Source organism: Vanacampus margaritifer, chromosome 15 (assembly GCF_051991255.1).
Source record: "Vanacampus margaritifer isolate UIUO_Vmar chromosome 15, RoL_Vmar_1.0, whole genome shotgun sequence".
Classification (NCBI taxonomy): Eukaryota; Metazoa; Chordata; class Actinopteri; order Syngnathiformes; family Syngnathidae; genus Vanacampus; species Vanacampus margaritifer.
This window is the reverse complement of record NC_135446.1, coordinates 20336907-20352580: the sequence shown is the minus strand read 5'-3', so window position 1 is coordinate 20352580 and position 15674 is coordinate 20336907. Positions and strand designations below refer to the sequence as shown.

General features: G+C 39.8%; 3 protein-coding genes across 3 annotated transcripts; 2 read left to right on the top strand and 1 right to left on the bottom strand.

Moving 5' to 3' along the window:
• Positions 1 to 100: 100 nt before the first annotated feature.
• ndufa12 (NADH:ubiquinone oxidoreductase subunit A12) lies at positions 101 to 2171 on the top strand. Its single transcript, XM_077543432.1, has 4 exons — positions 101 to 267; positions 502 to 587; positions 714 to 801; positions 1930 to 2171. Exons 1-4 carry the CDS (start codon positions 179 to 181, stop codon positions 2102 to 2104), a joined length of 438 nt encoding a protein of 145 aa, XP_077399558.1. The 5' UTR covers positions 101 to 178; the 3' UTR covers positions 2105 to 2171.
• An 842-nt stretch (positions 2172 to 3013) lies between these two features.
• gnsa (glucosamine (N-acetyl)-6-sulfatase a) lies at positions 3014 to 10167 on the top strand. The gene is made up of 14 exons (XM_077544594.1): positions 3014 to 3335; positions 3682 to 3741; positions 3851 to 4057; positions 4140 to 4205; positions 4351 to 4449; positions 5545 to 5712; positions 5812 to 5894; positions 5962 to 6080; positions 7005 to 7108; positions 7181 to 7282; positions 7347 to 7457; positions 7526 to 7636; positions 7732 to 7892; positions 8776 to 10167. Exons 1-14 carry the CDS (start codon positions 3186 to 3188, stop codon positions 8849 to 8851), a joined length of 1617 nt encoding a protein of 538 aa, XP_077400720.1. The 5' UTR covers positions 3014 to 3185; the 3' UTR covers positions 8852 to 10167.
• Positions 9828 to 15653, bottom strand: LOC144035133 (adipocyte plasma membrane-associated protein). Its single transcript, XM_077544595.1, is given in 10 exon segments — positions 9828 to 11558; positions 12607 to 12711; positions 12713 to 12803; positions 12874 to 13034; positions 13759 to 13874; positions 13977 to 14129; positions 14205 to 14306; positions 14434 to 14555; positions 14632 to 14721; positions 15341 to 15653. Coding segments are annotated over 10 exon segments (1149 nt in total). The 5' UTR covers positions 15343 to 15653; the 3' UTR covers positions 9828 to 11351.
• Between the last annotated feature and the right edge of the window lie 21 nt (positions 15654 to 15674).

Here is a 15674-nt window from a genome sequence, read left to right as displayed (position 1 = left end):
AGAATCTCCTACAAAAAAAAAATCATAACTAGGCCATAATTCTTTGTAAATAAAATGCTGTTTGGTGATAAAAGTCATTAATCATATGGTAAAGGGATGTTTTTAGGTATGCTTGTTGCTCTCCGGATAACATCCACTTGGAACTGTCGTTCCGTTCCCCAAATACTTCCGTCGCAAGATGGCGGAATACGTCAACATAGTCCGAAGGGCTTTGGGACAAATAGGAGGTCATGGCGGTGTCCGGGGGTTTCTTCTCCAACTCTTGAGGTGAGTTGGAGTAATGATTTGGACGCTGTTATTTTGAACGACTGACAACTAAATACTTTTATTAACGCCGAATGTTGATGTGTGAACGTTGCCAAGCTAAGTTAGCATGTTGCTAGCTAGCCCAGCTTTTACACAGAAGTCGTGAAACTTTCACTCGTTTCTCTGTTGTTTCATTCCACAAAATAGTCGATTTAATGAACGACTTAACTACATTTGAACGTTTATATATGACAGGGTAAACGATGTGAAGACAGGAGCCCTGATTGGTGTGGACAAATATGGCAACAAATATTACGAGGACAACAAGAACTACTTCTTTGGTAAGAACGCGAACATGTTGTTGAACAATTGTTTTTGTGTTATTTGATCCATTTGCTTCTTTAACCTGGGATCTGAGAAATTTGACAACACCGGCATTAAATCTCTTTCGCCCAAAATGCATCCAGGACGTCATCGCTGGGTGATCTACACCACAGAGATGAATGGAAAGAAAACTTTGTGGGAAGTGGATGGTAGCATGGTGCCCGCCGAATGGTACGTGTCCTCCTCTTATTTTTATTTAAAAAAAGCACACACAAAAATTTTAAAGAAAAAAATATCTGCAACAAAATACAGTAATTTTCAAAGTGTATATTGCATCGACCGACAACTCGCCATTTTGTCAAGAATCGCGCTAGAACTACAAGTGCAAATTCATGCTCCAGAGATTGTTTACTACTAGCTGGTGGCATTAATGGTTGTGCAGGATCATGGGTTCATATCTTCTGTACATTTGTTTGTTTACAATTTCGTGAGAACAACTTATATACTCTAAGGGTGGGGGGTTCACGGTAGGCAGACGGGTTTTTGAGTTGAGTGACCCGAGTGGGGGAAAAAATAAAGTATACCACAAGAAAACGTGCAGCGGATGATGCGCGGTCAAAAAGGAGAGTAAATCTTGGCTTGGCATTTACCCGCTTCTGAGCTCTGAAGGAGCGGCTTGGACTGAAGAGCGACGCAGAGTTGGCCTGCTTGTTATTTGACAGGTAAGGAAAATGTTAGCTTGCTGATTTAGCGACATGCTAAATTAAGTCACATGAACGTTGAGCTCGTATGGGTCGAACCATGAGAGGGGTCCGTTTTGAATTGTTTGTTTACAAACAGAAACGGTTTGGTTACAAACAGAAATGGTCAAAACTCCGGACAGTGCCTTTAAAGGAAATGTGAAAATAAAAACGCTGGATATGTTTGTTTTCAACAGTCCAAAAAATAAATACAACATTTTAAAATGACTTGGGCAATCATGCTGTAGTTAAGCCACTGAAAAATTAGTTGAAAATTGTCGTAGCAAATAACATAATTGCCTTGATAATATCAAGGAAATACAATTGCTGAAAATTGTTGATTTTTTTTTTTTTCAGAAAAGCTCAAAAATTACTTTGGCAGTGAAGTCATTAGGCTAATAAAATCGCAAGTCATCTTTCCCCAGTTAAATGAATGGAACTACTTTTAATGAGGAATAAGCTTGTCGGAAAATGGGTGGATTGACATTGTATCCCTTTGAGTGTGTGCACTTTGGCCACCAGAGGGCAGTATAATACATACAGACATGCTTTTGATGCTAAAACAAAGAAGAAGACTTTTGGAACGAAGCTGCAATAATGTTTTCCCCCTCCCTCCCAGGCATCGCTGGCTCCACTGCATGACAGACGACCCCCCCACCACGCACCCGCCCGAGCCCAAAAAGTTCCTGGCCCAAGTGCACCAGTTCAACGTGAGCGGCTCCTCACAGCAGTACGTGCCCTTTTCCACCACGCGTAAGAAGATCCATGAGTGGGTGCCCCCCAAAGCCCAGTGACCTCCGACCTCCTGCTCATGTTCTCCGTACACAGCTGCACCTCAATAAAACGTATTGAATATTTGCACTTTGCATGTTTTTCCTTGTAGCGCTGGTGAATGGAGGCAAACTGGTAAGCTTCCATTTTCAATGTCATGTGACAGATATGGATACGGCAGGATTAGATTCAGCTTTGATGCGTCACAAGTCCAAAGCAACAAAATAACATCACACCTGAATTAGCCTACAATACACAGTATGAGGTTGTATGAAACTAAATTGTCGTCAGAATTGTAGCTCTGCTGAGTATGCAAAAAATAAATATTACAATCTCAAAAAGCTGTATGCAATATTGTAAATAAAAAAACTCAGTTTATTAAATACAATTATTTTAGGTACTTAATAAAAAACAACACTTTGTTCTATAATGCAGTGTTTCTCAACCCTGGTCCTCGGGGCAAACTATCCGGTTTGTTTTCCATGTCTCCCTATTCCATACACAGGTGAGGATCGTTATCAGGCTTCTCCACAGCTTGCTGAGGAGCTGTCATTGGAATTATTTTAACAGGCTCCAGGGTTGAGAAACACTGCTCTAAACTAAGCTAACATACAAATTAGAAATACTGCATAATATACCTGTATATAATAATATATATAATATAACCAATACAGTGTATATGAACATTTGTCAGGGATTTGGACATTTTTGTTCTGCAAAATTTTTTTGCCAAATAAGAGCATAAGATTGATCCCAAATTGACTTGTCACGTTGTCTTGTCATGTTCAAAATGTGTAATTACACCTTTTAGATCAATAGCAATTATATGTCCAGTTTTCTTACACACATTTTTAGAAATCCCTCCCAACATTTTGATTCCCAAAAGATTTGCTTACTGTATTTGCGTCCCTCTACTACTTGTGACGTCTAGGCTTCCGTAACCACGCACCGCGTGACCAGTAAACACGGAAGTGAAAGGCCGCTGTAAACTTTCATGTCGCAGACTTTTGGTTGTGCGGTTATTTTCAATAGAACACATCGGAGGTGCTTTACACGTCGCGATTGCACTGTGTGCCGCCGATCTCCAAGATTCAGAAGGCGAAAATGTCGCGTTCGTGGTTCAAGTGTCTCGTCATCTGCGTCACTATCGCGAGCAGCCAGCTCGGGGACAACGGAGCGTTTGCCAAATCGTACCGGAGACCAAACATCGTTCTGATCCTCACGGACGACTTGGACATCTCCATGGGGGGCATGGTGAGGAATTATATCGAGCGGGCGTTACTTAACACATGCAAACGTTTTAATGACTTAGTCGTGTCCAACAAAACATCATACCTATCATACATGTGAATCAAAATTTGAAATAACGTCATTTTATGAAAACAGGGATCTAAATTATTTTTAAATGTATCAATAAATTTTAAGGGGGAAAAAGCGTTTAACAAAAATAATTATTGGTTGCAGCCCTAATTCAGTTTCGTTTCTTCAAAGTCAGACATTTTTGTAGTTTTTAGGTGGGAAACGTATGAGAATAAATATTCGCAATACTACACGACAATAAGAGTAAATAAGAATGGTAATATTATGTGTTTCTCCTCAGACTCCACTCAACAAGACCAAAAAGCTCATCGGTGACGCAGGCATCTCGTTCACAAACGCAGTAAGCGCTCTTATACTGTTCATATGACAACCATCCCCCCCCCCCCTCAATTTTTTTTTAAGAAAGACTACACTGTTACAAACACAAACATGGTCCTCCTGTTTGCCAGTTTGTAGCCAGCCCGCTGTGCTGCCCCAGCCGTGCCAGCATCCTGACAGGCAAATACCCGCACAACCACCACGTGACCAACAACACGCTGGAGGGCAACTGCAGCAGCGTGGCCTGGCAGAAGAGTGAGGAGGCGCACACCTTTCCCGCCATGCTGAAGAACCTCGCCGGCTACCAGACCTTCTTCGCGGGGAAGTACCTCAACCAGGTGAGAGGCTCACCGTTTCCCCCTTCGTTATACAGTCGTTTCCCGTTCGCCTGAATTTGCACGCCAATGCTTTGCGTCGCAGTACGGCCACAAGGAGGCCGGCGGAGTGGCGCACGTTCCTCTCGGTTGGAGCTACTGGGTCGGACTGGTAAGAAAATGATTCACGCAAGCACGCAAATATTTCAACTCCCCAAAAATGTCAATGCAAAATCTCCGCCTAAAAGCTCAACATGGCTTCAATTTTTGTGAGTCGTGTAGCTGCTGCTACTAAGGAACGTGTTTTTCCCCTCCAGGAGAAGAATTCCAAGTACTACAACTACACGCTGTCAGTCAACGGCAAAGCTCAGGAACACGGGGTCGACTACGGCAAAGATTACCTGACTGATGTGCTGGTAAGCGATGACGTCACTATTCAACATCATTTGTAACATTCAAATATTTTTCATTCAATAAATAGTGTGACATTTTAAATGAAATGCAATTTAAAAAAAAAAAAAAGTGTTATACTTGTCATATTCAAATTTGACCATTTTAAATAATAGTGACACATTTACTATTTTTTACATTTAAAAATATTCCTAATATTAATATTTTGTTACATTTATCTTAATAAGTAGTGATATTTTCTAACATTTAAATATTTTATAATTTTAAATAAAAACAAATTGACTGATAAATTTTCCTTAAACTTAATTTTTTTTTTTTTTAATGCTGTTTAATATCTTGTACAAATCAGCATTTTAAGAAAGTTGAAAAAAAGTACATTTTGTCATATTCAAACTTTATCATTTTAAACGATTGATTCAATACGGACACATTTTTGTTAAACATCTCTACAAAAAAAAAAATACAACCTTTGATATTTTGTAACATTTAAATATTTCACATTTTTTTTAAAAAAAAAAGTGCTTTTCTTGTAAACATTAATTTATTTATTTTACAATTTTTTTATTTTATTTTTTTCATATTCAAATGTTACCGTTTGTAAATGAAAAAAAAAGTGACTTAATACTATTGTGGCGGCCGTGGCTCACGGTGCAGAGACGGTCGTTTAGTAACCAGAAGGTCGGCTGTTCCGATCCCCGCTCTCCTCCTCCTCCTCGTGTCCTTGGGCAAGGCACTTGACGCACGTTGCCTCCAGTGCTACTCACATATGTATGGAAGGTGCGAATGTTTAGTAGCTTACCGCCACCGCAGTGTGAATATGCGAGTGCATGAATTATGTATCCATTCTATTGTAAAGTTTATTTGAGTGTCTAGAAAAGCGCTATATAAATCCCATGCATTATTATTCTAAATTCATTTTTTAATTTAAAAAAAAAAACTTTCATGCTCCTAACCTTTCGATGGGGGCCATTTTTGGCCTTCCCACAATGCTGATTTTTTTACCCCATGATGTCATTCCGAATGAAACTGACTTGAACGCATCAAATGTGACACTCGTGTGTGTGTGTGTGTGTGTGTGTGTGTGTGTGTGTGTGTTGCAGGCCAACGTGTCTGTGAACTTCCTGCAGTCCAAATCCAGCTACCAGCCCTTCTTCATGATGGTGTCCACGCCGGCCCCCCACTCACCGTGGACGGCGGCCCCTCAGTACCAGGATCGCTTCAATGGCACCAAGGCGCCCCGAGATCCCAACTTCAACGTCCACGGCAAGGTCGGATGGGGTCGGGGTCGGGGTCGGGCGGAGTCGACAGCCCGGTGAGGAAGGACGTGCGAATGGATGTAAACAAGGCGATGTCGTGTGCGCCGGCAGGACAAACATTGGCTGATCCGACAGGCCAAGACTCCCATGAGCAACTCGTCCATCGGCTTCTTGGACGATGCTTTCAAGAGAAGGTTTGCTTCCGCTGTGGCGTGTCGCGGCTGCCGTGGCCTTTGGTGTAATGCTGCGCCGCGCCTGCAGGTGGCAGACGTTGCTGTCCGTGGACGACCTGGTGGAGAAGCTCGTGAGCAGCCTGGAGGCCAGAGGAGAACTGGACAACACTTTCGTCTTCTTTACATCGGATAACGGATATCACACAGGTAACTAATACCGACACGCACACAAAACAACAGCAGCAACAAAAGGCTTAAGTTGCTATTAATCTTTTTGTAATGCATTACTATCACTTAGTAAAAAAACTAAAATGTATTGCTTTTTAAAAATTGCCTTACTATATAAAAATAAAATCTAAGTATACGTCACGTAGTTAAAAAAATTAAATAAATCCTTGATATGTCTCTTCATTCTGGCTATGCATACCATAAAAATTGTAATCATGTAATTAATAGAAACCTTAATATATACATTATGTATTGTTTTCGTTTTTCAGTCCAACAATACATGTAGGTGTACTACATATATATATTTATACTTTTTTGTTGTTGTTAAATACTTTATATTACATCATATTGTTGGTAAAAATAAATAAAAAATAAATAAATAAACAAACACTGAACTTGAAATTATAAAAAGAAAAAAAACGACTTCATTTTGTCAATTATGTCTTTTTTTTATTTTTATTTTTTTAAGGAGAGCTCAGTATTGTTCATTCGATTTGACATCATCATTGCTCTCCTTAAAAAAAAAAAAAAAAAAAAATGTGGGTTTTTTCTCATTTTTCTTTCTTTTTTTTAAAAATATATATACATATACACATATATATATATATATATATATTTATTTTTTTTTTGCGTGTGTGTGCGTGCGAGCGTGTGTATTCATCAGTTCACCTAAAGCCTATTAAAAAAAAATCCCATACTAATAATATATATAATTATGTCATTTTTTTTAAGTCTGACTATACTTATATTTTAATGCCTTATTTTACTGTATATGTGATTTAAAAAAAAAAAAGGTCTTACTCTATAAATGTTGAGAATCATGAAAGACAGGAAATGAAGATGATTTATGTTTTTGCCGCAGTAAGAACTAAATGTCAATTGTGTGTTATTTGTTTCCTGCAGGTCAGTTTTCTCTCCCGCTGGACAAGCGGCAGCTGTACGAGTTTGACATCCGGGTTCCTCTCATGGTGCGAGGACCAAACATCAAAAGCGGCCAGACCAGCCAGGTGACCGACTCGCTCGCTGGCTCGCAACATTTTGTTCTGACCAAGAAAAAAAGTCCAACGAAAACTTTGCAGTTTCTGGTGGCCAACGTGGACCTGGGTCCGACCATGCTGGACATGGCGGGACTCAACGTCAGCAAGGCGCAGATGGACGGCACCTCCTTCCTGCCCGTTCTGGTGAGCCCCCCCCCCCCCCCTTCAAGGTCGGACAACGGGTTCAACTGGGTCTTGTGGCTTTCAGGAGGGAAAAGTCAACGGCAGCACTTGGCGGAGCGACATCCTGGTGGAGTACGAAGGAGAAGGACGGAACGTTTCCGACCCGGCCTGCCCCCTGCTGGGCCCCGGCGTGTCGGTAAGAATTTCACGCTCGCGTGGCCACTCATCGTACTCGTACCTTTACCTTTCTTTTCCCGCATGCAGGAGTGCTTCCCAGACTGCGTGTGCGAGGACTCGTACAACAACACGTACGCGTGCGTGCGCACCGTCGCACCCTCGGCCAACTTGCAGTACTGCGAGTTTGACGACAACGAGGTAGCGACCTGTTTTTTTTTTTTTTTTCCCCCTTTTCGTTTTCTTCTTCTGTGGTGCTTCCCGCGGAAGCGTGACGGCGGAGCGTCTGCTGGCAGGTGTTTGTGGAGGTCTACAACCTGACGGCGGACCCCTTCCAGCTCACCAACATCGCCAAGACCATCGATCAGGAAGTCCTGGAGAAGATGAACCATCGGCTCATGATGCTGCAGTCGTGCGCGGGGCAGACGTGCCGCACGCCCGGCGTCTATGACACGCGGTATGTCCACAAAAGATTACGTGACAAGTGTGGTACGCAGGCTCCCTCTAGTGGTATGTGATAGAATCACTGCATTAAATACAAATTGTTTATAACCACAGCAACATTTTTAGCCTGTCTATGACATTTTGACAAGTTATGCAGTGTAGTGAATTCCACTTACATACAAAATTCTAATTTACTACGATCTCAAAAAATATAAATCAGGTCACACGTATCTCAAGACACAACTGGAAAAATTTTTTATTGGAAGCTTGTAGCTGTATGTCACGTTAAATTTTTATTTTAAGAACACATTTACATTTAAGTCTTTTACTACCACACGTTATCCAAAAAACAACCCTGATTTCGAGCATCATCTTTCAAAACAAACAGAATATTGTGTACTTTGACTACATAAACATAACAAACTCATATTTTTTGTTTAGTGACGCTTTGTGAATTAGATTTCATGTGACAAAGGCTTCGATCCTTCACGGCATCCTTGAAAACGTATTTCATCAGATTGGTCATGTTTCGGAAGTAATTCCATACTAACGGGAGCCCATTAAAAAGGGATACAATGCTGCCATCTGCTGGCCATAGTTAGTGGCTGTTTGTGATTTCACAAGTCCGTTGAGTCGGCAGCGCTGCGCAACAATTTCCAATGCCCATTAAAAAAAAAAAAAAGTAAACAAACGTGAATTAACGTTTTTGGCGGCATGATTTTGGATTTTAGTTTACGTCATTAAACGTTTTTGGCGGTAAAAGAGTTAATATCGTTAGTAGAATTATTAAACATTTTATTTATTTATTTTTTTAATTTACATTTTCATTATTTCAATTATTATTCAAGCACATAGTCCAGAAATAATACAATTTTTTTTTTTTTTTTTTTTGCCAGCTTCAAATTTGAGCCCCGCCAGATGTTTAGCAGCCACAACTGGAAGCTGAGCAGATTGCGACAGATGATGAAGTGAAAAAGGAAACCACAAGTCCACCAGCGGAGGATTTTCCCTCTTCTTGCCTTGTTTTGTGGCCAGACGGACGAAGCGATTGTGTGGATTTTGATTCTGCTTTTGACGTCTGCTTTGTTTGTTGTGTGCGGGGGGCGGGAAGGGGGAGGGGCATGACAGGTAAGCCAAATTTTTTTTGTTTACCGTGCAGTTCAAGATGTCCAATATCCTGCTGGACACCATTTTGTTTTTAAAAACGTATACGTTGTAAATTGCCACCTTTTGAACTTGCAAGAGTCCAAAGTGTTGAAATGAAGTTGAAAGGAGCCAAAAAGACTCGCTCTCGCTTTGCTACTGATTTTTACTGTAGAAAATGTTATTGCGCAAGACCCACTAGATCTAGTCGAACCCTCCTCCACACACGACCCGGGGTCTGCTATCAATCCTCTCGACAGGGGTTGGACTCTCTTCCACTCGCAGAGCAGTTGTGGGCATACTTATTGCCCCCCCCCCCCCTTAAACGTTGGGGTTCACCCCGGTAGACGAGAGGGTCGCCTCGCTCCGCCTTCGGGTGGGGGGGGGGCGAACCCTGACTGTTTGTGCTTATGCAACAAACAGCAATTCTGGATTTTTTTTTTTGTACATAGTAATGAGAATAAAAGCATTCATTGAGACAAGAAAAAATAAGTCGCAATCTTTACACCAATAAAAAATATTTTCTGGATAAAAAAAAAGTCAAAATTATTTTCAATTAATAAAGCTTTAACGTTATGATAGCAAAGAGGAAGTTGTAATGTTATGACAAAGCTGCATTTATCACATTAAAAATGTTTGTAAGGTCAAAAATATATTTGAGACAAGTTGTAACAAAAAAAAAAAGAGTCAAAAACAAGAATTAGCTACTAGTAAATAGTTTATTTTGGAAAATAATTTTTAGTCTTTAAAAATAAAATCAGTTTAAATTCTTGGAAAAAAAAGAAGCCTTTTGTTAAAAAAAGAAAAGAAAAGAAAAGAAAAGGGGGGTTGTGGTGCTGGGGGGCGTTTTCTGTAACAATACTCTTGTTCTAAGAAAAAGAAAAACTTGCGGACCCCAGTTTGAGAACCAGTTTTAGGGTGACAGGGTTAAAAACAAAAACAAAAAAAAAACTTTCCCAACTGTGAAAACTTTAACTTGCTGAAACGAGCACTGATGAATCGCAAGACTGATTTGTTCTTTGAAAGCAGACAAAATGTTGTCTTAACTTGTTTTTTTTTTGTTGTTTTTCTTCAAGCGTTCTGTGTTCACCTCGTGCACTTTTTCTGAGCTCGGTTTTGTGCAAATAAAACAAATATTTAATCTATCCAGATGTGGCGTGGTTTGTGTAGACCAACACTTTTTTTTTAGTTGACTCAAACAGAAAATGTTTCATGCCTCGTTTGTCAGGTCGGAATTCAAAACGTCTGAACATTACAGTGTGAGTAGTACAACCTTTTAACCTTGTGGTGGCGCTATAAAACTCATTGGCAAATATTTATACCTGTTTATAATAGTCAGCAAATGTGTGTGAATACTTTTTGGGATTTTCATTTTAGTTCGTTTTTATTTTGTTTTGAGTTTTTTTTTGTTGTTGTCAGTTTTAATAAATTTTCAGGGTGGTAGTTTTTATTAGTTTTAGTCATTTAAAAAATATATTAGTTTTAGTTTAGTTTTTTTAGTTTCAGTATTATTTATTTTTATTTTTTTTATAGGTGTATTACTTACTAGTATTTTAAAAACATTATGGTAAAATTAGAAAAGTAACGCATTTCTTACCTAATGTCGCATTTTCAAATGAGTTAAATGGAAAAAGCAGTCAAGTCGAGTCACTGGAGCCAAAAGTCAAGCATGCAAAATTGTCACCGAGGGACGACGTCATCTGAAGGTGCTTTTCTATTGGCTGCTGCTCGATGACGTCACTTCTATGTGACACACTTTCAAACGCTTATTCCGGTTAACTCATTCACTGCCATTGACGGCTATGGACGTCATAAATTCATTTGAACTATTTCTATTAATAATGATAAAAATTTTGAATCACCTGACTCTCCTAATTTTTTAAAATCTTGTCTTTTTTTATTTATAAATAAAATAATTGTAATTATTTTTTTCCCAATTTTTAATAATCTTTTCTATTTTTTTTAAAGAAAAAATTATTAAAAATTAGGAACGTCAGGTGATTTTATCTGTTCTAATACAATAAAAAAAAATCTAGGTTTTCATACTCTTGTTAACAAAAGTGGGAAAAATGTTAAACTAATAGAAATAGTTCAAATGAATTTTTGACGTCTATAGCCGTCAATGGCAGTGAATGAGTTAATATCAAAATAAATCATTTTTTTTTTTTCTTCTAGGTTTTTTCCTAGTGCCACTTTTAGACGCAATAACATTTTTATTGTGCTGCACTAGTAGCACTAGCATGTGTTTGAAAACGCAGAACCAACCTGATCCTCCTCTGCTTTTTCTTCGCTCCTTCTAAAATGCGTTTGTGCGCCAACAGCGCCCCCCTCAGGAGTCGAGCGTGACGACGGGCAGGAAAGGCAAGTCTGTGTTCCCCAGGAAGGTGCGCCCGCCGTGCTGGAACACGTCGCTGATGGCCCACGTCAGGCGTCCCTCAGGGTCGTGCATGGAGCCCAGGAGACGTCCGTCCGCGTCCAATTCCAGGACCAGAGCGTAGCGCGGCAGCAGAATGTTGTACCAGCTCAGCGGGACCACCTGAAAAGGAACACACGAACAAACGTTTTGGGACGCACTGGTTACCATGACAACGGTGTCTCGTCTTCTGTGGCGACATTGGACAACGGGGTGCTTTAAAGTAGAAGTCAACTTTAAACATTTATTGACGATACCATTTTATATGTGATGTCACTAGTCTAAACACGACGTTTTTGTCCATCTCAGGGGGCGGCCATTTTGCCTGAGATGGATAAAAACGGCTAGATTTTGCTTCATAACTCGTATTCCACAAATGTAATATTAATCAGAATGTCATGTTTAGACTTAGTGAGGTCACATACAGCATATTATTGTCAAGATGTCTTTTTTGGTTTGACTTCCCCTTTAATGATGACTCTTTCAAACGTCATTAATGATATATTTTTAGTATTTTTTACAATTAAAATTGATTTACAATGCATTAACCAATTATTTCATTACAATTGTATACATTAAATAGACACATAGTTGAATATTTTATTTTATTAATTTAATTATAGCAAATTATGTAATAAAGTATGCATTTTTTTACAGTATTATTTAGAATGAATTATCATAGTATAATTTAATTATAATTATTTTAACAATTATTTCCTTAAAAATACATTTGTAAATAAGATACTTTTAAGGAATATTTATCATTAATCAAATGTAATTTATTCACCAATGATTTTATGACAAACATTCAAAAATGTAAATTAACTACAACAGAAACAAACAAGATTAAAGTACTTTTAGTACTACTACAATTGCTCTTCGTTTTGATTTAAAAAAAAAAATACATAATGAGATTCAACTTTCGTAGCTAACTGCCCATAAAACAAGTGGAATCATGACATCATTTCTACATGTAACTTCTTGCTAAACATTTTTTAAAGATGTGAAATATGTTGATTCTCTTTTTTGTTACTTGCTGCAGTTCACTTGGAGTTCACGCACACACACACACACACACACGCACTCGCTCTCTCACACAAAGTGTCTCATGAGATTTCACGCCTCCTTTTCTCACATCAAAAGAGCTTTCATGAAAAAGATGGCCACCGACCTTGGCCAGGAAGCGTTTGACGGCAGGGTACGGCGCGATGGCGTCCAGGAAGGGAGGCAGGAAGGAGCGCAGTCGCGGTGTGGTTATGCCCACCAGGAAGGTCCCCGCGCCGGCTCACGCGGATGTTGTCCGGGTAACCGATCATGTTGTCCAGCACCGTCTCCGCCGTGCCCGCCTTCGGACCTCGCAGCCAATACCTGAGCGGGTGGGCGGACGCGCGCTTAACACTACACCGCACGCGTGCACGTGCATGTTGAGCACACATACTTGAGAATGCGTCCGATGCTGGTCTCGGCCAATAAGAGGAATCGCTCGTTGGGGTCCAGCGCGATGCCGTTGGGCATGTAGAGAGAATCCAGAAGGACGCCGACCCGGCCCGTCTCGGGCTCGTAGGACAGAAGACGGCCGAGGCGGTTCAGCTCGATCACCTCCGGTAAAATGGGGAAAATATAAGAGTGGAAATTGAATTTGAGCTAATCAAATTAGCACCAAAAAAAAAAAAGTGTTATTGCTTGATTAAATTAAATAACTTATAACAATAACACAATAGAAATGCATTAAATAAAATTACTAATTAAATACAAAAAAAATAAACAATTACCAATTCAATAAAAATTAAAAAAAATATTTCTTTAAATGATAAAGTAAACAATACAAATTAAATAAAAACTAGATATTTTATTTGAAAATTAAAATAACAAAACCAGGAAACAAATATAATGAAATTCAAAACAAAATTAAAATACATTTTAATCATCAAGTAAAATTCAACATTCCTTAAATTATAATAATATGAATAAATAATACTAATATTTTTAAAAATACTTAATTTCAATCAAATAATAATTAGGAATAAATTATATGGAGATTTTCAATGAGAATTATGAATTACATGAAAAAAAATAAATAAATAAATGTACTAAATTAATTTCATACAAACTAAAAAAAAAAAGAATGAAAATCTGAAAAAAGAAACTACAGTCGAATTATTTTTTTAAAATAATAATCAATTTTTAAATTGTAAATAAAAAAATAAATTACAGAAATCTCTTCTTCTTTTTTTTTCCAGGAAAAATTACAGAAATATCTAGCATGGCTAACAAGCTGTAAAAGGATTTATTTATTTATTGTGTTTTGTAGGTTCAGTCTCACCTCCAGTTTGACGTGTCTGCGCCCCCAGCGACTGGACGAGTCGGTGAAGTAGATGATCCCCGTTTGGGAAGAGATGTCCAGGCCGTTCAAGAACGCGAAGGGGATGCCGCCAGCGCCTGCAGACAAAAAAACAAAATTAAGTAAAGACATGTCAGTTGACGTCCTCAACATGAAAGCTGCCCCCCCCCCCCCCAAAAAAACATTGTTTGTGCTGCAACCTTGCGAGTTGGCCACCAGCAGCGTCTTGTCTCCGGTGCGCGGGTTCACGCTATGCAGCCCCAAGTAGGCGTCAGCCACGATCAGGTTGCCGTGGCGATCCAGGCGCACGCCGTGAGGACGGCCGCACGCCGGCTCGAAATCCACGCTGCTGCCTGCACGCAAACACGTTTCACGGTCACGCGCGGGCTCGTTTGGCTCGCGACCAAAGGACGGATGAGCCCACCGACCGCATTCGGGCAAGTCACGCCCCATTTGAGTGATTAAGGTCAGGCTGTCGTCCGGTCCGATTCGCCACAGCTTCCCGTCCACAGTTCCCGTGTACACGTTCCCTACACAAAAACACAAAAGCATGTTTGAACCTGACCTTTGGAGACATTTCTGTCAATAAAGGTTAGGGAGCATCTGTTGACGAGACGAGAAGATGAAGACAGAGAGGTGCAAAGGTTTGTCACTTACCCTCCTCGTCAGCAGCAAAGGATTCTGGTCCGCGTAGTTTTCCATCAAATAGTCTGCGGCCTTTCTGCAAGTGCGTGTTGGCGGCCAACGGACCTTCAAGGGCTGGGGGAGGACCCGGAAGCCTGCGGACCACGAAAGTGTGTCAACGTGTGCATGGACTGAGAATGGGGAGGGGTGAAGGGTCATGTGCGTACTTACACATGTGGCTTGGGGTCGATGGGCGAAGGTAGCAGGTAGAGGCCGATGGCGACCGCCAGCAGAAGCACACAAAATGAACATCCACACCACCTGACATTTGACAACGTATACAATCACACCCACCATGTTTGTAGTCCAACAAAGCAGTGTGTTTGGCAAATACATACATCCATGCCTTTTCCTAAACGCTTGTCCTCACAAGTGTCGCGGGGGTAGCTGGAGCCTATCCCAGCATGAATTGAGGTGCTTTATTAAAACTAAAGTACTACTGCAATCAATGACGTATGATGCTAAACGAAGGGTCTAATTTACATTGGGACAGAGGCATCAATAAACCAATAGGTCAAACTTCCTCCATGCTAGTAGTCCAAATGCTACAGAAAATCAATTTTAAATTGTTTTGCTGTGACTTCAAACCACATATTCTATCTGAAGACAAGTGATTGGTAGTGAAATATATCGATAAATTGAAAGTTATTTCATAAAATGACATTTCATTGACACAATGCCGAGCAAAGCCGAGTTGTCGGCATACTTTGTGACTACTTTTACAACAATATTAATTTTTGCACCCATTTAAACTAGACTATTTTACACGTAAGCAACACAGTTGTGTCATCCGTCGATCGGCGTAACATGACGGCCGTTTGGAAAGAGGAAAAACGCCGAAAAAGGGCGAGAAAAATAGAAGAATCAAAGTTCAACTTACATCGCTGATAAGTTTTCCTGTTCCACTCTTGAAATCACAGGGGCTTAAATGATATGAAGTATGAATTGTTGTACGAGGTGAATGTGCGTCTATAACCTTTCACAATAAGTGCTTTCACAATAGCGCGGACGAAATCCAATCCCCCGAGCCGCAAATGAAACATGATCAAATACTTCAAAAATATGCGCATAAATGTAGTTTTTGTTTTTAGTTAATTACGTGAAGAGTTTACCTACGATAAATACGAAACCAGTAACTTTTTACGTAAAGGGCTAAGCGGTGTTTCCTGTTGCTTTCACAATAAAAACTTCTGAATTGACTTATTTGAGTCGCA